The 20,990-nt window shown below is 36.4% G+C and overlaps 1 protein-coding gene across 2 annotated transcripts in view; it reads left to right on the forward strand.

The window, feature by feature from the left end:
- FNBP1L (formin binding protein 1-like) overlaps positions 1–20,990 on the forward strand; it is a 61,332-nt gene that overhangs the window by 27,613 nt on the left and 12,729 nt on the right. For both annotated transcript variants that reach the window (XM_010582650.1, XM_010582649.1), the window contains exons 2-9: positions 2,960–3,075; positions 11,251–11,304; positions 12,847–12,994; positions 13,396–13,458; positions 15,067–15,171; positions 15,712–15,840; positions 17,982–18,128; positions 19,879–20,082. In XM_010582650.1, the coding sequence (XP_010580952.1) occupies positions 2,960–3,075; positions 11,251–11,304; positions 12,847–12,994; positions 13,396–13,458; positions 15,067–15,171; positions 15,712–15,840; positions 17,982–18,128; positions 19,879–20,082 (966 nt within the window). The remainder of the gene's footprint in view (positions 1–2,959; positions 3,076–11,250; positions 11,305–12,846; positions 12,995–13,395; positions 13,459–15,066; positions 15,172–15,711; positions 15,841–17,981; positions 18,129–19,878; positions 20,083–20,990) is intronic.

A 20,990-nucleotide genomic window follows, 5' to 3' on the forward strand; every position in this document is an offset into this window, starting at 1 on the left:
TATAGTGTTTTTGTTTTGAATACAAATTTACAAATCATCTGTACATTATTTTTTTAGGCATCCAACTTTGGTCATTCATAAGCCGGTTTTCAAAAAATGCTTGGGTACTTCTTGAAAGTTTTGTTTGTTTTTTTATCCTTCATACTGTATGCTTCATTCTAAGATAATGCATAATATAATTGCTGACCAAAAAAGGCAGTGAACAAACTGATGTTGTGAAGCTGTCTCACTCTTTTGAAGAGTGGGCACGTACTACTACTATTTTTGTTAATTCCAGTAAATGTGGGCTAATGGCCCACTAAATTAGGATTTCCATTATTTATCTAGGAGATCATTAATGCATCCATGAGTAGTTTCATAGATGTCAATAATGGTGGAGGAGCTGGATTAACATAAAGGTCTGCAGAGCGGTGAAGTTACTAATGGGTTTTAATTTTTTTCTTACATGGGATTGACTCCATTCAGGTTGTTCTGTTATGTTCTATGCATGTTCCTCATACAGGGAGGGAACAAATTTTTTCTTCCCTTGAGGGGCTATGCAATAATCCTACAAAGCTGTCTTTGCACAGAGCATGCTGTTTCTAGAATCGGATGAAGAGGAGGAATCGAGGAAAGGAAGAGTTTTTGGCACTCGATCTGTGATGAAATACTTCTAGTAAAGTGTGAGGGGAGAATAGCATGTCAAATGTACTCTTTTCCGTTCTAGTTTCATATTAGTAGCAGAGAATTAATTAATTTTGACCAATAGAGTCCTTTATTTGTTTGAACAAAATATTTGGAAAGCTATCCTCTCTGGTTACATGTTTGGAAACATAAGTAATGTGGTGTTCCGTAATGTTAATGAAACCTTAGCAGCAAATGAGAGCTTTGTGGACTAAAGAGCCTAAGTAGGACAGCAAAGGCTTTGTTCTGCTGTGCACTGAAGGAAGCTAGTTGTTCTTAATGGTATTGGATGTTGGCTCCATGCCAAAAGCACCTTTTGGAAACTTCTGGATGCCCTGTTAATGTTGTCAGAGTAATTACAAAAATGAGTGGAATATAAAAAAGAAAGGCTTCTTGAGATTTGTGATGTATTTTTATGCATATACGCAGCAGTAGTTTGATACGACAGCATGGTAACAGTCTCCTTCTTCCCACACACAAACAATGCATATGCAACTTTTCTAAAAACAAGAGCGGGAATGTCACTTTATTTGCCAAAAGATATTTAGTGTGGAAATGTCCAGTTGGTGTGAAGTGGGTGCATCAGAAAAATATGAGAAACAGGCCATGGCTTCCTAAATATATTAAAATCTTGTCTTTAGTCCCTCTCCTATCTCTTGGCTGTTTCTATGGTTCTCTGGTGAAACAGATCAGGGAAAGTGGTTGTGGTTTTGGTAGAGCGAGTGATGCAGAGGCAGCAGCACATGGCTGGTAGTGCAACAGGATGAGTGCTTTTGGTTGGCAGTACTTGCATGCCATTGGATTGAAGTGTTCAAGGCACTAATGGCCATGGTTGTTAGTCCATGGTGTAGGATACTAAGAGCCGCAAGGCAAGATTTGGGAGCAACCTTAATCCTGTTATGTTCTTCTTTATTATTCTTGTTGATTGTGTATAGTTGTGTTGTCTTGGTATCTCTTCTAGTGAATACGTTTTCCTTGAGTCTTAAGCCCTGCAGCATTTTATGGTGTTTTTTGATTTAACTTCAGATCATCCGACTGCATGTTGAAGTTGAACTTAAATTGCTAATGCTAAAGGTCGACATAATTCATTAGGTTCAGGCAAGTTACTGAATCTGCAAGACACAGCTTCTGATAAACACCCCTCAGTTTTTTGTACAAGTTAAATAAACTTTGCCTTTAAATGATTTCTTTAGCTTTTTTCTTTTTCTACTTATTTTTTTTTAAATCTACTGTAACGTGTATTTGGATTCAGTATATACAGGACACAAACTTTGATGTTGCAGTTGCGTGTCTTTTTGGATTACTAAGTAACTGCTAGGAAAAATTTACTGTAAATGTTGTTGTAAGCTGAAAATCCTTTATTTTTCCGCTGTGGCAGATTTTTAGCATAAAATACAAATATGTGCTAGACTAAAAATACTTTGTACCTTTATTCATTCCTGCCTAATTCCAAACCCCCATGTTTCCACTTTTTTTTTAAATTTTCAACTTGTTCCAATTAGTGTATCCTTTACCTGTTGATAAGTACAGAATACAGTGAAAGATTGGTTTTTGAGATGATTTAATATATTAAAAATCCCCCAAGTTTTTTTGGAAGTGTGGTTTATTTTGGACTGTTTCTCTTTTTTTTGTGCCTTTGCTTTGCTATAACTTTCTTAATGGCTAAGGACAGGTTTGCTTTCTTTGGAATCTCTTGCTAGAGCTGATCATGAACTGTGTATATAGATTTGCTTAATAAATGTTTTTCATATGCAGACTACACCCAACTTAGTCATGCAGCTATAATTTATATTATTTTTCTTTCAGTGCGTAATTGTAAGAGTGGAAGTAATTTTTTGTATCCAATGAAATTACAATTTCTTGTGTTTTAAAACTGCCAAACACATCTCTTCTGTGGAACAGTCCCTTATTTATCTAATACTGATCTTCGGTTATGTCTTCATTATCATGGTGGAAAAGATCCACTTTTGAATTCAAGGATTTCTAGGGGGGGAAAAAGACACACTTGCATTGTGAAAGTGATCAAAGACTGCATACAACTTAAAATGCAAGTATTTAGAGCTGTTTTTACAGAAAGAGGGTAGATCTGTGCCTGCAAATACAGCTTACTGTTCTGGTATATGGCTCTGGTATATATGTATACACACACGCATGACCGATTTATAACTTGAATAACTTCTGTCCACGTAGCAAGCATTCCTCCCAGCACAACTTATAAATAAATTGTATGTCGTTTCTGATGCTGCTGTGATTCTTAACTAATTCTGGGTATTTTTATTTCCTTCTGTTTTTAAAGGATCAGTTTGATAACTTGGACAAGCATACACAGTGGGGCATTGACTTCTTGGAGAAATATGCAAAATTTGTAAAAGAAAGGATAGAAATTGAGCAAAACTATGCAAAACAACTGAGGTAAGGATTTTTTCTTTTTAAAAGAATCTTAACAGTTACTTAAAATCACTGTATCAGATGATGGGCAAGTATGTAATGTCATGATGAATGACCATTTTTCATTCACAGGGTGAATTAGATCACTAGTTCTTTTCATGACAGACAAGTTTTTCTTTACCAGTCCAAAACAGAAAGTTATCTTTGGGTGCGTGCTTACTTTCTTGCTTGTTTTTGCCTTCTTCCCTCCCTCTCTTCCCACCCACCATTCAAATCTTGGAACTAAAAAGGTTTAAGACTTAAAATTTAAGATTCAAAACAAAACCACAGTCATATTTTTCCACTGACTAGCAACATGTTTGTTGCAAAGTGCATTATCTATATCTGCATTTGTGTGTGTGTGTGTTCAACCAGCTTCAAGCCTCTGCTACTAACTAATTTCTCATGTTGAATTGGCAAGAGCTACACTAAATTGTGTTGAGAAATCTGGTTGAAATCATTGAGTAGAACTTGAGAAAGCAGATCTTCCTGTCCTTAAAGCGTGCCCTTTCTGCAGCTGGTCTTGTCCCTTTGGGTGAGACTGTAACCCAACCACCCTTTGTCTTACCTCTCCAGTTTACTTCCTTTTGGTGCCAAGTGAAACATCCTTTAGGTCCAATAGGAATTTCCCCTCAGGGATCATATGAGGATTGTACAAGAAAAGTAGCAGCACTGAAATGGCAGAGAAGCACATTCTTCAGAATAAAGTAGGATTGATTTTTACCAAAAGGTGCACACAGTGCTTGAAGAACAAAATTTAAAATAAGACACTCCTGTGAACTTGGCCTTCACAGTAATCTTGGCTGTCTTGCATTCCTTTGGGGATTCAGCTGAAGCTGCTGCCTAGCCCTTGTCAGAAACTGATAGCAGCTTCTCTCCTGTGGTGTCTTCCCTCATGTCATCATTGGCAAACTAGACTGTCACCTGATACAGAGCTGAGGAATCCTTCCTCATAAATGCAGTAATGAGGTTCACAGCTGAGGTTATGGATGTTTTCTGTCTAGGCTAGTCATTTCCTTTTTGATTTCTTTATCAGTTTCTTTTGTTCCAGTTTTGTATATTCATCTAACATAATACCCCATTACTTTTCTGAAGGAATTTTTTTCTTAAAAGGAAGGAAATAAATACCACTTTCCCAAAGCTTGTGTAGAAGAACTTCAGAAGGTAAAGGAAAGTTTGAAGAATGCACAGCATCAGTTCACAGCCGAGTTTTGATTTGTTTTCAGTTGTCTGTTTACGAATGGAAATGTGTTTTATTTGCATGGATCTATCCAGATCTTTTCCTTAAATAGTATGAACAAATGCCATTTTGCTTAATTATATTTAAAGGTTCATTCCACAGCTAGCAAGATGTGGTACCACATTATTACTTCAGGATTTGACTGACAATAGGAGATCTTCTCTGTGCAGCATTTTACTCTTTTGGGTAAAACTATTGATTTTTCTCAAAGTGTCTTTCAAAAACGAAAGAGTTATGTCAAGTAAACCTTCTGTCAGATGACTGGACTGACTGTCCACGTGCAGTAAGTGTGACAGTTTTGAGAAGCACAGGTCTTGCTGCACACGTGTTGTACAGTGCATGCATGCACTTCCTGCCTGCTGCTAAGGAGGGTCTGGACAGCACGCACACGAGAGGGTGACTGATTTTCTGCCAGTAGACCAGTTTGTGAAGCTACTCTTCGATATTCTTGCTGGTGTATTCCTTGGGGGAGAATTGATTGTTAGTAGTGTTGGTAGTGAACTGTCTTGTGGTAACAACTTGATTTCAGCCATCGTTGCTCTTGAGGACACTCACTGTTTTTAACCATGTAAAACAGTTATGAGGCCCCAGGGGAGATTGAGATCAAGGAAAAAAAAAAGTTAGCCATCCTGCAGCTTGCTTCTGAGAAGTTCTGAGAGAGAAGATCTTGAGGATGGATTATGGTTCTGGGGGATTTTAGTGCTGGCAGCATATGGCCTGTGAGATATTAATATCTCTGATAGAAATTTCTAGTTAATCATCGTTTTTTCCTTCTGTAATGAAATGCAATCTGAAAACTAGAATATTGAGAATCTCTTCATAATGAAGCTTATAACCGAGATTTATTATGCCCTTGTTTAGTAGATATATAAACAGTTCGGTGAGTGGTCACTTTTTGGTAGTCCTATGGCTCTCTTAGTACTTGGATGGGAGACTAAGAAAAAACAGGTTTAATGAGGGAGATAATGCTAGTGATGTATGGTGATATTTTTTTTCTGTCTTGGTTTCAGTGTGGTCCATGAACATCCTGTTGAGGTTGTTGATGGATCTTATTCTCATAGACTTAAACCCAACAATGAAAACTTGAGTGAATTTTTCATAACAGTTTTCACAAATTAGAGTCCGTGTCCTGGCAGAAATTCACATTCACTTTGTGTATACCCTTGCATTTTGATAATTTTATATTTTTTTTGTATACTGGCACAACTTAGTGATTAAACTTTCCCAGGTGCAACAGCTGTTCCAAGTCTTCTAGGAGATGACAAGTGATGCATGTACAGCATATGAAGAACTGTTAGAGTGAACTCACTATATTCTTACTGTATGCAGTTGTTGCAGTTTATGCTCACTAAGTAATTCCAGAAATGATAACTTGTGAGAATCCTGTCCAAATGCTGGTTTTAGGTTGCAAGTCATTCCTTGCTATTCTTCTTTGATAGGCAGTTCTTGATACTGAGAAGTGTAAGAAAAATTGAAACCATTGAGGAATCCTCAAATGTCTACAGAGGAAAAAAAGCTGTCTAGAGAGCTTGTGTTTGTCTGCAGTATACTTTGTTCTGGAAAAAAGCAACTATAACTTCATTTTTTTGAGCTAACTTAAAGGAAAATCTGAAGTTGTGTGTAGCTTAGGTCGCAGCTAACATATTGTGGTACCCCAAGGATTGTGAGGGTTATTATAGCCTGTTACTGAGTTACAAGGATATGAATCAGGACAAAAATACTGCAGTATACATTGTAGATTAACAGATTTCATTTTAATTATATGACCATTTAATTTGTTCTTATTTTATAACTGGAAAAGATAGATTTAATATGTGCCAAGTTACTGGGCTCTTGGCTGAATTTTGTAATGGAGTTCTCAGATGCTGGTTTTGGTCAGCATTGTTGCTTAAAAGGGGTGAGGTGAAGGTCTGTTTTGTTTACTTCCACATCACCACACACAAAATAATTCTGGAAGTTCACTCCCTTCTTGTTCTGTATGAAGCATCATGACACTTGAGAAGACAGAGGAGTTCCACTTCCTGTGATGTTAGGCAGGAATGCAAGTTACACCTGCAGTTATAGGTGAAACTGCCATCCAGAATAAGATTTCTGAATTTGGTCAGCTTCTCTATTGTCAATTTAAAGAAAATAGTGATGATTGTTCTTGAACTATTTGAGTGTTTCCCTTTAAAATTGTACATTGTGATCTCTGGAGATGTCTAGTCAATCTGAGCAAATGTATTTTTCATGTTCCTTCTGCATACTATTGTGTATAAGTGTTCTTTTTTCTAAATACAGTATTAATATATGCATACGTCCAGTCAAATTGAGACAGTTACCACATTTTTATATGCACAATCTTGGAAACATTATTTAAAATGGGTGTAAGCTCAAATGTGAAGTTAGGGATGCAAATTATCACCATATGTGTTCATTTCTCAAATCTCTCTTCCTTTGATTGGAGCTGAGAGTTTACATCACTGATTATTATCCAAATATGGATGTGGCAGGATTTTTTCTAGTGATGTTTCTGCGAGCCAAAACATACGACTTCTTAATGGTTCCAAGGATATTTGGCTTTGTAAACTCAAATTCCATGTTACAATTTTTTAAGATTCATCTTTTCAGTTAGAACTTTTTCTGATGACATGTTACTAAATACAGTTCATTGTCATTGTTTTCACCCAGTCCATAGTCCATAATATTGATATGCAATCACTGAAGCCATCAGAACTCTATTGAAAGTATTACTTTACGTATAAATATGAAATGCCTTTAAGTACTTAGTGCTGCCTTTTTTTTTTTTTTTTTTAGTAACTTATGAAAGCAAACTTCAAAGTTTGTTCCCAGGTTCGTTTGTAATATAACGTAGAGTCTGTAGAGTTTTAGGATAAGCAGATGCCACAGTACCTGAGCTGCTACCTTAATACAAATTTTACCATATTGATGCTGCTGCTCCCGTTCTTTACGATCTGTGTTAATTGACTGAAGAAAACTTTGTTTTGAGTTGAGAAACACAATTTTTGTGCAAATGTCTGTGAAATTTTATGTAGATGTTTTATGTACATGACTAGAAATAATTTTCATTTATTAACTAGGGTGCTTTTTGAAACTTCTGGCTATGTGACTGAGGTGGTACTTCTCTTAAAAATCAGTAATACAGTTCAGGCTGCTATCTCACTGGTGGTGGCCTGCAACCAATTTATACTGAGAAGAGAGGCTGATAAAATTACAGGAGCAGCACAGTTGGATGTGGTTAGTCCTGTATGGAATCTGCTTCCAGATGGCTTAAGACAGAGTGTGGTAGAAGTCTAAATTGTACTTCCACAGAGGAATGAAGTGTCATCAATCTACACTGTTCTAAGGAATTTTCTAGAGCAATTTATCTCGTAGATTTGGTTCAGTTCTGATGGTCTGCAATTACTTCTACAGTTTTCTTCTAAACTAGTACAGATCCATATTTGGATCCTGAGGATTATACACACATTTAGATAAATATGTTAAAGAACATTATGCCCCCTTAAAGTGTCAACTGGCTCCTCTTTTGAAGTAATGCTTCACTCTTCACTAGCTGCTTTTCAACCTGCATGTTTTTGAAGATTTAAATCTAATTTCTCTGTTTTTTTCTAAGTGTTAGTGTTCACTTCTTGGAAAAACCATTTATGCTTCATTGTTTGCATGAACACTAGCTTTTTCTTTGAACTTTAAATTCTGCATTTGCTTCTTGTTTCATATTTATTGACTTGGGCTATTGTACCTTGTGCTGTTATTGAACCTTAAATCCTGATCACACAGTGTCTCAAGACTGTGTATTCCTGTGATCCTAAGGTAGACAAGATTGACTGATGAAACCGACTTTTATTAGGAAAAAGGATTAGATGACATTTTTGTCTTCCTAGAATTAGTCAACAGTTGCACTAAAAAATTAAACCAGAACAGAAATCAGTATGTTAGTAAATAATCTATATTTGTGACCCTTCTCTCCTGCCACTTTAAACCGTATGTTTTTAGTAAGTGGTTTCTTTTCTCATTTTTAACACCTCTGAAAATCTTTCCTTGAAAAGGCTTGTGCGTGGTTGTTTAGCTACAGCATTGTATGCTTGTTATACATTTCACCTTCTGAATAATATAATAAGGTGAATTTTAGGAGTTTCCCATTTGTTAATAAGCACTGAGGAGCAAAGCAGAAAGGTAAGGGAAAATGAAACATGGGAAAGTTACTTAGTGAAGATGATTATTCTTTTTTTTTCCTTGGGTTTATGCATTTTCCAATCAAAATGTCTGCGTTTAATCCCTACAAAGTAGAATGTTACAGTAGGCAGTGGATTCTGGTGATAGCAAAAAGAGATTCTTGTTTTAACTTCAGTGAGAAAGTTCTTACAAAATTTGTAGGTACTTCTTAAAAAGTTAGTGTTTGTTCTGTTTCTTAGTATGTATTCATGTAAAAAGGACTTATCTTATCATGGTTGTTCTTTTTGGTTGTAGTTTCTGAGGGTATGGAAAGAGACAAAGGGTCTAAGCTTGCTATTTCCACACCAACTCCCTGCTCATATTTTGGTATATACTTCATGACTGAACATAATCTCACTACTTGTACCGTTGTACCGTAGAGCTAATAGACTTCCAGATAAATCGATTTGAGAAATTGCACAAGGTTATTTTAGATGAGAGCAGGATTAGCACCCTTGTTTTAATGATAAGGTAGTTCCTAGTTTGTAACAACCAAAGTTACACAGGGACAGTGTGAATGCGATACAAAACATGCATGCAAGATTTTGTTTCATAGTTTCTTCTCTTATTCCTCCTCTCCTTTTTTCTGTAATGTTGGGGGTGTAGATTGCTTTTATATAGTCCACTTCTTTGCTGCTTTTGAGGAAACCTGTTTTGAGCTATATTAATAATTAGTCTAAGAAGTCAATGGCCAATTGTCTCAATTACTGCTGGACAGACAGATGGAAGAATTTTATCCAGAGGCCAATTAAAAGAGAACTGTTAAAGCAGCTCTGCTAGGTTTGTGTTAGTTTACACTTAATTTGTTCTTTGAGTGGATGTGTATCATCCCTTTACACAGTGCAGGAGTTTGAATGAAGTCTGTTTCATACCAGTTAAAAAACAGAAGCATTCTCTGCATAATCCAGGTCCACCTCCAGAACACACTTTGACAAGTCTTCCCTGACAAGCTCAAGGCAAATACTCTGTCTCTTGAACAAAATGATTTAATTGTGTGTACTTGTTTTGTTGTTTGGGGTTTTTTGTTCTTAATTGGAAGGTATGATTATTTAGAGATGTATGGGGAAAAAAATTACCAGTATTGTGTTGCTTCTATTTGTGGGTTTTAAAGCAAATAATTGACATGCATTATTCTCTGCTGAGATGTTAATTCACACTTAAAAATATTACTTTCATAGTTTAAATGAGAGATACCATAACAGACAATCTGGTCCACAGTGTAAACATTACTAGCAAGATTTTGATCAGTTGGTTCTAATGTGTGGAAAAGATGAGGATTTTTGTGAGGGTGGGCATTAATATTTAAATACTGCTCTGTTTAATTTGAGTAGTAGATCTGTCTTTAAATACTGTTTGCTGCTTTTAAAAATACCCAGCAACTGAGATGTTTCACTGCTTTGACCTCAAAAAGCACAAAGGTTGAGGGTAAGCAACTTGAGAAAAATCCTATGTCTTATCTGTTTTTCTTTCGTACAAAAAAGGATTATTTATTTGCTGTAAAATGATAAACTCTCACAGGGAAAGGAAAAGAACTGTAGTAGAGCTGTAATTTCAGGTTTTCTGTTTCATGGAAAAACCTGACAATTTTGAAAATTGCTAGGAAAAAAAATGCAACCAATTGAAGGTATGAACATTCAGCTCCTAAAAATGAGAAGGAAATTACAGATTATTTTTTTTTCAAGACTGACATGTATCCTGTTGAATTTCAAGAGTTTTAAAAGATGTCACTGCTGTCAGAAAAACAGTTTTTTAAGTCAAGGCAGAATGCTGTGCTGGAAAAAATGTCTACTCAGAAGTTTAAAGCAAAGGTTTGACATACAGGAAGATAAGAATTTGAAAAATCACTGGATGTTCTCTCCTCTTATCCCTCCTGTCTGTAAAATTGTGTGGCTTTATTTCATGTTCATCACAGGATTTGGGGTATTTGTAGCAATATATGTAACTGCACATTCTCTGCAGTTGTTTGTGTAAGCAGTGTATGCCTGTGTTACTTATGCTGTAGGGTAGAGTAGGTGATGTGGTTTGTATGATTCTTAAGGTGCTGTTTCTGCATTGTATGATAAGTAAATGAGTTCATATCAGTGTTCTCAAACTGGACTGTGATACTGTGTAAAGTGCTGGTCCCGTGGATTGTCTTTTAGAGATTTTTCTTGGTTTCTAAAAACCTGGTATTTTACAACACGGGTCGTAGGGCAAAATGTAACATCTTTCCTGAAAAGAGATGTTGCCTGTTCTGTTCTGGAAATATCCTCATTGAAGATTTGGAGATGTTGTGGTTAAAACCTTTGACCTGAATGTACACTCAAACCTTAATTCAGGCATGGAGTTTTGTGCTCATGGGTATAGCATGCAGTGCGCGCTATCTGTATGTTACACAGTGATCATACATGTGCTTTTTTCTTGTCTGCTAGCTTCGTGTGTGTGAAAAGGATGCTAAATGAAGAACTCGTTGTTTTATGTCTAGTCACTGTGCAACAGGGGTTTTAAAATACTTACATCGTTCTAGGTCAGTGACTTAAAACTTGGAATATGCCATAGATTTCTGCCTTGTGTTATCTAAAGGACCCTTATAAGATGACAGAGGGAATAGATTTGTTCCTTGAAGTCATTAAAAAGAAATAATTTGTTCGTGCAGTTTTCTATGTATATGTCTTCGCTTCTCAAAAGAGACTCTAAAATAGCATCTTTTTTTCATTCTTCCTTAATAGAAATCTGGTTAAGAAGTACTGTCCTAAACGTTCACCCAAAGATGAGGAACCCAGGTAAAAATGTGTATTTCAAGTTCTGTGTATAAGAAACAAGGACTATAGTATACTCTGTCCTTTTATGGATTTTTTTTTTCCTTTTTTTTAAGATGAAGTGATGTAATTGGCTAAGACAACAAAAGGAATTGTGCTTGGCTTCTTATAGTTCTGCTGTAATTCTTAAGCATGAAACCTGAGGTTACTTCTATTAGTATTTTAAAGTAGTAAACATGGCAGGTTGTACTTGCTCTGTTCCAGATTAATCTTTAGCTAGCTGGACGTTTGAAAGCAGAAGTTTAGTATGCCATGTACAGTCTAGTAGGTTTGAGTTTTTGTTTGTTTTGTTTTGTTTTTTACAGAAAAGCAATTATATGTCCTTAGGCTGTGTTTTTTGCTTAGTTTAGAGTTTCTCAGTGCATTTGTGTGGTGATACAAATGCAGCTATACATTTGTATGCTGAGACTTGAATGTACACAAAACTGTCGTGTTTTTGGCAAGAAGAGCTCTTAAACTACTGTCTGACTTTGACTCCAGACGCAAAATAAATGAATGTCTAACTGTGGAGGAGCAATGTGTACTAAACAACTTTATGACTATTTATTAGAGAGGTGCTTGTTTTGCTGTCCATGTCCATAGCCATTTTTTAATTTATTTAGAAAAAACACAGTACTTGTCCTTTAGGGATAACTCTTATAAAGGCAAGAAAGCGGGCAAGTTTCAGGTTGCAGCCAGAGCACATTGTGCCAGAGTGCCTGAGAATTCACACTAGGATGTCCTCTAGCTCTTTTGACTATTTAAAGATCCTGGACCACAGGGAATGGGATTTCTAGTGCTAGGGTGGCATTTGAATTCCCCAGAGCCAAGCCTATGGAGATGGCAGTATTCCACAGTTAAAAGAGAGAAAGATGTATATTTTAATGTGGTGCCTGTTTGTTTTTTTTTTTTCTTTCTTCCCTTCCACACACACTTTCTACCCTTTGCCCCTCCTCTTCCCCCCTTTTTAGTGCCAGCCATAGTGGCACCTTACTTCCAGCCAAGAGGTGGGCAGGCAAACAGGCAGCTGTCTCCAGAGCTGATAGCAAACTTGTTCTGTAGATCATCCATCGGGATGCATATGAGTGGTATGATTGGCATGTTCCACCCTCAAGACTACCAAGCACATCATCTCTGCAGCAAGTTCAGCCTCCAAGCCTAGGGACGTATGTATCCGTTCCCAAGCTCAGGCCTCTCAGTTGGCAGCTTAGGAGATACCACTATACTACAGGGCTTTCCAGGTAGTATTCTTCTTCTTTCTTTTCCATCCACAAAAATCCATATTCTTATAAAATGTATTTGAAGAGACATTGCAACATATAGTACATGCTAGGCTTAACGTAGGCTTTCCCAGCTTGCATTTCTACTATAATTCAATGATCATTAAGATAAGGTTTATTGTAAAATATGTATGATTTTTGCTTTTAATTTAATCAGGAGTACAGACTGTACTAAAAGAAGTCCACTTAAAAAAAAACCGTCTCACTTTTTGTATATGTATGTTTGTGTGTGTGTGCTTTCTGTCAGGTTTACTTCGTGTATTGCCTTTTTTAACATCCTTAATGAGTTGAATGACTATGCAGGACAACGAGAAGTAGTTGCAGAAGAAATGGGACACAGAGTGTACGGAGAATTGATGAGATATTCTCATGATCTAAAAACCGAGAGAAAAATGGTAATTTCTGTATTTTGATTTGATAATAGAATATCAAAATGGATGTCTTTTAACAAATTGATTTATTTGTTTGCCAAATTTAATGAACTTGGCAATAAGTAGGTTCTGTAATACATTTACAAAACACATACTTAGAGTTATTCTGTATTTTTATGTACTGGTTTACTACACTTAGTAAACCTAAGAACTGAAATTTTGGGAGACGGTGCTTACTAGTAACTTTTTTGCCGGTGTTATTTTCACTTGGGGTACTGTTCTTATATGATAGTAATGTCTTCCAAAGAGTACTGGTAACTTGTGGGAGATAACTGCACATCATAGTGTGTCAACTAGAGCAGGGACTAATTAATGGTAATAGTACTAAAAAAAATGTAAATTAAACTTATTTGTGGTGGTTTTAGCATCTTCAGGAAGGGCGGAAGGCTCAACAGTATCTGGACATGTGCTGGAAACAGATGGATAATGTGAGTTTGTGTTTTGGTTTTTTTTTTCTGTCCAACTTAATAATATACAGTCTGTAAATGGAACTGTTGTCATCTGTCTTGCTTAGACTTTAATGTTAGCTATGTTTCTGAATGTCCAAATCAGACTTGGTAACATCTGAAGTACAGTTCAATGTATTTGGAGTTCCCTGTTAAAAAAAAAAAAAAATCTGTAAACAGCTTTTGTGTGTGTGTTTGAGTGAAGCCTTGGCTTTTATCCAGCGTAAAGGAATATGTTTTTCACCCAGGTGTAGTTGTCGTTGTTTGCTTCTCCACAGGCTACTTTTTGTTTAGAGAGTAATTAATAATGACAAATTATATTTATATGAAGATGAAATCTTAAGTCATTGTATTTGACTTGAGTTTGAGGGCTTGTTATGTGAGGTCTATTCAAGAATACTGCTATAGACTATTATACTTTCAGGAGGCAGAATTACTTTTTAGCAGAGAAATGCAGGAAGTGAATGTCTCTAGAACAGATTATAAGCTCCTTTTTCTTGAGAGACATGGTTTTAAAGATGAGAAAATATAAAATTCAACCAAGTGTGTTCAAGATGCCTTCTGATATTCTGCTGGCTTTGTGTCTCAGAAATGTATTATATCTTTGATCCAGATTATTGTGAAGCAATACCAGAGAGGTGAATTTCTATTTTGTTGTTGTGGACCCAGATAAGCAATGTCTTGTTTCAGTGTCACGTCAAAGAGTTTAATTTGTGGTCAGAGGATCAGAGTAGAAGCAGATGTGGTAGTTTCAGATGCTGTCACCCTACACCAAGATAATTCCCAGAGTTCACCTCAAACAATCAGTTGTGTTGTGTGCACTGTATTTACTTGAGTGCAAAGTCAGTCTTTTAAATGCGTACAGCCTTTAAGGGATACATTAACCTCAATTGCCTGACTTTGCACTGAAGCAGGAGACCAGGGCTCACGCAGTCTCTGTTGCCAGTTTGTCTTTAGAGATACTAACTTCTTGAGCTGCAACAGTTTTTCCAACAGCAGTTGTCTTGAAACAGCTAGATATATTGAAGATCAAGTATGTGCAATACTGTTGTCTGTGCTGCTTACAGCTACGCCAGTTGATATGAATACTGATGATAATGGATGGATATGCTAAGATCTAGTGATGTAGATAAATCCTTCAGACTGCCTTCAAAATAATTTAGTTGAATTTATTCAGTTAAAATTGATCACTGAAGAAGGGAACTTGAAAACTTTACTCATGCAAGTTCAGGTTTAAGTTTTCTGCCCTCTAACTTTTATTTAGGTTCTTAAAGTCAGGCTAGAAAGTGGACTTGTCTGTTTATAATTAACTGTGGATCTTTGTAATAGGTTATTTTGTATTTTGATTATCTGATATTTTATAGCATAATTACGATTGTTTCCTTGCTGGTACTTCATGGAAATAAGTTTTAAATAGAAAAGTTGACATTTTTTGAGACTTGGTTTCTGTGAGAACAATGTCTTTATTTAAAGGTACATAGTGAATTTAAGATACTTAAATGGAAGCTTTGATATTTAGAATTCAAAATTACTGTACAAAACCAAAAGGGGATAGTGGCTGTTGAAGCAGTAAGTTTGTGGCTTTTGTAGAGCAAAAAGAAATTTGAGAGAGAATGCAGAGAGGCAGAGAAGGCACAGCAAAGCTATGAAAGACTGGACAATGACACTAATGCGACAAAGGCTGATGTTGAGAAGGTAAGAGTGGTGCCATTTCTTTCTTCACTCTATTATAAAAAGTATTTTATTCGCATGTTTATTGTCACTACTGGAACAACATTCTTTGAGTGTACAAAATTGTGTATAAAATATGCTTGTTTATTATGTGCAAAATCAAAGTTACAGTAAAATATAAGACAGCACAGAGAGGGAGTATGCTTCATTAGTCTCGGTCATGCTGTTGAGATGACTATCTTCCTTAAACAGGCAGGCTTATTGGTATTTGGTATCTTGTGGTATATATGTTCAGTCACTTCTATGTTTTTTAGGATATGCATTTAAGTGACATGGCTTAAGGGAGCTAAAATGATCATTGCTCTCTGTATATAACAAATTAGGTCTGTAGACTGTCACTGTACATGAAGTCTCACATTCTTTTTATTTCAATTATAAATAAGGATGCCAGTTTTGATAACTTGTGTTTAGTGTTTTTGCATAGTTGGTAAAATAAATTAAAATAATGCTGTGTGTCGTTGAAAAGCACAAGACATGTTTGAACTGATAACACTTTCCTACTAGGCTAAGCAACAATTAAACCTGCGCACACATATGGCTGATGAAAACAAAAACGAGTATGCTGCACAACTACAGAACTTTAATGGGGAACAGCACAAACACTACTACATTGTCATTCCTCAGATTTATAAGGTAAAATAATTAACAGAGAAAGTATGTCTGATCTTCTTCGAAGGGAGAAGTAGATTTTAAAATTTAAAACTATTTTGGGGATTTTAGTGGATAATTTTATCAAGAAATTAGCATAATCTTGATACAACCTGCATTTTATCATGAGACTTACTGCTTACAGTAATTATGCTTAGACTTGTAATGAAAATATTCTGTTGCATTTTCTATGAAGATTTTATATTTTATAGAGTGTTTAAATATTGCTGAAGAGGTATGGCAAAATAAACATTTGAGGCATCTGGGTGAGAGCAAATATTTAAAACAATCATTCTAATAAGGTTTGATCACTAGTTTTTTTGATATTTGTGTGTGTGTGAGCGAATGCTTTGACTCTAGTAGATGAAGGAAAACATATAGCTAACGGTGACTATATAGTTTAATGTATCTCATGTATAGGTATAAAATGGGTGGATTGAAGGCAGAAATACTCCTTCCTTTCCCCCCTGCCCCCATTTGGTCATTGCTTCATCAATATTGCCTGCAATCCACAGAACTCTGTAAAATGGTAAAAAAAAAAAAAAAAAAGTTAAAGGTCAAATTAGATCAATACTTTGCATCTAAAAAGGGGATTTCTCAAGGTGCTTCATGTAACTATTAAGATACTTTTTAAGATTCTTTCAAAAATAGAGACTTGGCAAAACTATTTTAAAGTAAAGTAGTTGGGGGGGGCCTCAGGTGAGGGAGAGTTCAGAAGTGTATTGGCGTATACGTTGAGCCATTTGGGAGAATACTGTGACTGTAGAAACTGATTCTGAGACATGGAGTCAAGAAATGGAAAGTGAAAATAGTGACTTTATTTGAAGCTGTACCAACTTAAGAGTGCTTGATACTTTCCAGAAGCACAAGGGAGTTCATATTTTTGAAAATTACTTACTAGAAGATCTAGGATTCACAGGAGAAAATTGCCTTGGCTTATTAAAGAATTTTCTAATATTTCAACTATTAAGCAGCACTACAGTAGATCTGATGTAGCATACTGATGGAGGAATTGCAGTCAACTCCCAGGAGAAACAGTTCGATCGTCTTTGTAGCTTGGACCAGAGTTTTGGTTTATTGCCTTTATTTCTCTAGGATTAAAATCTACTATCATTGTATGATGTTAATTAGGTTTTTTTGGAATCTCCAGTAAGAGCAGAAAGGCCTAGTCCTACTTTCTCTTGGGACTACATTTTTATTATTTCCTTGCAAGTATTTGGTAACATTCTGTGGGAAAACCTTGGGAGAGGGGTTTAGTAGCATGGCTAGGTTGTTGCTTTGTTTCAGAGAGGTGAAATTGGATGCTGTTTGAGACATCTGCCTTTGTTAGAGTAGATACAGGAAAGATCCAACTTCTTATCCTGTTTTTGATAACCTATTGATATAGGTACTATTGCTTTTTGTTTTCTTTTGGGTTTTTTTTGCCACTTCTAATTAGGTGAAAGGTCCAGGGCTATTATCTGAATAGTTATTTCTCTTTAATTTGTTCTTTTTGTTGTGCTCCAGTAGACTTTTATTACAAATCTTATATAATGGTATTCTTTTCTTCATTTTCTTGCACACTTCTAAAGGAACTGGTTTGTATTTCAAATCAGAGAGCATGTCTTAACAGCATATAACTTTAATATTTCTAATTCTTCCTAATTTTTTTAATCGTTGGTCTTTATTGGAAAGTGTAAAAATAAAAGCAAGATAGAGATATTTATCACCAGAGAGAAATTATTTGGAACTAGGAGAGAGTGAGGAGATGTATAAACAAGTAAATTTCTTTACTGTAGTTTTCATTTTTGCACGAAACAAGTATTTGAAACTAAATAGGTGGCTGTAGACACTGTCCATGTGCTTTAAAAAAGAATAATGAAAAGGAAGTCCAGTCCTTTACGTAATTTTTAAAAATCAGAAAGTATCAACTCTTCGTAATTAGTGTTCTGGGCATCTTAAGCCTATGTCTGAAAGGACTTGATTTTTTTTAACTTAATAATTAAGTTCTGTTTTGTTAAGCAAATAAAAATAGTGGGAAAGCACAGAAGTTCTGTAGTATACTGTGGTGACCACAGTAACTGCATACATCAGGATCGAGGGAAAAATCTGCAAATAAAAGCTTTATTTTATCTTTGTGCTTGCAGCAACTTCAAGAAATGGATGAAAGAAGGACTATCAAACTTAGTGAATGTTACAAAGGCTTTGCTGACTCTGAGCGCAAGGTTATTCCGATTATCTCCAAGTGTTTAGAAGGGATGATCCTTGCAGCAAAATCAGTTGATGAACATAGAGTAAGTAGAATTGGGTGACTTTTTAAATGTGCATGAGCAATTTAACTGATATGGAAGCTGCGGAGAGGGGACCCTGTACGTTTATCTTTCTGTTGTCAAATATTTGTCTGCTTGAAAAGTGTTGTGACTTCAGTTTTAGCCTAAATGGTCACTTCCACTTTCGGTGGCTGTTCTCCCCCTGTTTTATTGCTTTCTTGTGATCCAAAGATCTTTGACACTTTCTCACTGTATGTGATGTTGGACACATTGTTTTGGTTATCCTGAAATATCCTAGAATACCAACATGGTTGGTATTTTCTCCAGTAGGTAGCATGAAATCATATAAAGTGTGTTGAGTTAACAAAGTATCACTTTATGTCCTGTTTGATTGCAGCTATTGGCGCTTCTTTCTTATTACTTCTACTATGGGTTCTTCCCTATTTATATCTTACTGCATCTAGTTTCTTAGTGTTATCTTCATTTCAGTGCTAATGTTGAAGGATTAGAAAGTGGAGTAGTAGTTTGGCCCTAAAGCATGCCCTGTTTTATGTTTGGAGTATTTGCTGGATTCTGAATAGCAGGGTATGCTTTGATTTACATTCATTGTAAGACTGCTGAGAAAAAAGAACATACAGGTGGTATTCCTCAGGGCTCAGTGTTGGGCCCCATTCTGTTTAATATCTTTATCAATGATTTGGGTGAGGGGATTGAGTGCACCCTCAGCAAGTTTGCAGACGACACCAAGTTGAGAGGCAGGGTCGATCTGCTTGAGGGTAGGGAGGCTCTACAAAGAGATCTGGACAGGCTGGATCGATGGGCTGAGGCCAACTGTATGAAGTTCAACAAGGCCAAGTGCCGGGTCCTGCACTTGGGTCACAGCAACCCCATGCAGCGCTGCAGGCTTGGGGCAGAGTGGCTGGAAAGCTGCCCAGCAGAGAAAGACCTGGGGGTGCTGGTCGACAGCCGGCTGAATATGAGCCAGCAGTGTGCCCAGGTGGCCAAGAAGGCCAATGGCATCCTGGCCTGTATCAGAAATAGCGTGGCCAGCAGGAGCAGGGAGGTGATTGTTCCCCTGTACTCAGCACTGGTGAGGGCGCACCTCGAGTACTGTGTTCAGTTTTGGGCCCCTCACTACAGGAAAGACATTGAGTTGCTGGAGCGTGTCCAGAGGAGGGCAACCAAGCTGGTGAGGGGCCTGGAGCACAAGTCCTGGGAGGAGCGGCTGAGGGAGCTGGGGCTGTTTAGTCTGGAGAAGAGGAGGCTGAGGGGAGACCTTATCACTCTCTACAACTACCTGAAAGGAGGTTGTAGTAAGGTGGGTGCTGGCCTCTTCTGTCAGGTGGCTGGAGGTAGGATGAGAGGAAATGGCCTCAAGTTGCGGCAAGGGAGATTTAGGTTAGATATTAGGAAAAATTTCTTTACCAGGAGGGTTGTCAGACATTGGAATAGGCTGCCCAGGGAAGTGGTTGAGTCACCATCCCTGGAGGTATTCAAAAAGCGCATAGACAGGGTACTCCAGAACATGGTTTAGTGGGCATGGATGGTGGTTGGACTCAATGATCTTGAAGGTCTTTTCCAACCTAAATGATTCTATGATTCTATTATCTTAACTCGATCTATGCAAAAGCATGCACTTTGAGCTTGCTCTCACTTTCCTATCTGTGCATCTCTGCAATTAAAGGGAAAATTTATGTCTCCATGTATTTCTTTCTCTGGTTCTTCATGGGTTTGCTTGTTTTGCTTTTTAAACTCCTTAATGTACTATGTTTAGGACTCTCAGCTAGTGATAGACTGCTTCAAATCCGGTTTTGAACCTCCTGGAGATTTTCCATTTGAAGATTACAGTCAGAATATTTACAGAACTATCTCCGATGGAACCATCAGTACACCAAAGCAGGAAGGAATGAGAATTGACTCAAAAACTACAGTGGGCAAGGCTAAAGGAAAGCTGTGGCTATTTGGAAAGAAGCCAAAGGTAACAATTAAGAAATTACTATTTGGAAAATCAAAATGTGAAGATCTAGAGTGCATGGAAGCAGCAATTTATTTATTTTAAAATAACCTTCCCCCTTGCCTGCCACTGTCTTTTAAAATATGTGTAAGGAGATCTGAAGGTTTGAAAAGGGTTGGATACTTATCATATTAAAAATAGGGTCCTCACTGGGGGAAGTTTTTTCTAGTGATTTGTGCCTGGGAATGTTTTTCATAGTTATTTGATGAAAGTAGCTTCACATTTCTGTAACATTTCTAAGTTTCCGTAAAGACTTTCTGCAATTGCATAGAAAAGGTGTTATGAATGTAAAACTAAGGGGAGGAGGAGTATGCTTTGGAATTGGGTAGACTTCAGATCTCCTCTTTTATACTACAAAAACCAACTCCTTTCTAAATGTCACATTTTTTAGATGTTTATATATAGGCATGTTATATAGATTTTTTTTTATTATACCTGCTGCTAGTTTTGAAAACTTCTGAGGTTTGTCTGAAAACATTAACATTTATAATACCTCATTAATAAAACATACTGTTGAAGCTCCATATAGGCAAATGTCCCAGAAGAAATATTACTATGAAATAGGTAAAAATATTCCTATGCTCAAGAAAAAATTGAAAGCAGGGAAATTACTCCTTTCTTGTATTATTATATGAGTTTCAATTAACACTTTCTGTGCAAGATGCCTTCATGGATCAACAAAAAATATTATCAATACATGCATTAGCTATATAAATGAATAATGAAGCATATACATATTTAAATTTTATGCTAGGTCTTTATTTAGTATTGGAGCATATCAGTGAGTCATTTTAATGATTCCCACAAGTTTCTCTGAGGTTATTTTAATGCTCCAAGTCAGTTTCTGCCATTTATTATAGTAAACTATTCTT

This window comes from Haliaeetus leucocephalus, unplaced genomic scaffold (genome assembly GCF_000737465.1).
Source record: "Haliaeetus leucocephalus isolate CR32 unplaced genomic scaffold, Haliaeetus_leucocephalus-4.0 Scaffold848, whole genome shotgun sequence".
In the NCBI taxonomy this organism is placed as follows: Eukaryota; Metazoa; Chordata; class Aves; order Accipitriformes; family Accipitridae; genus Haliaeetus; species Haliaeetus leucocephalus.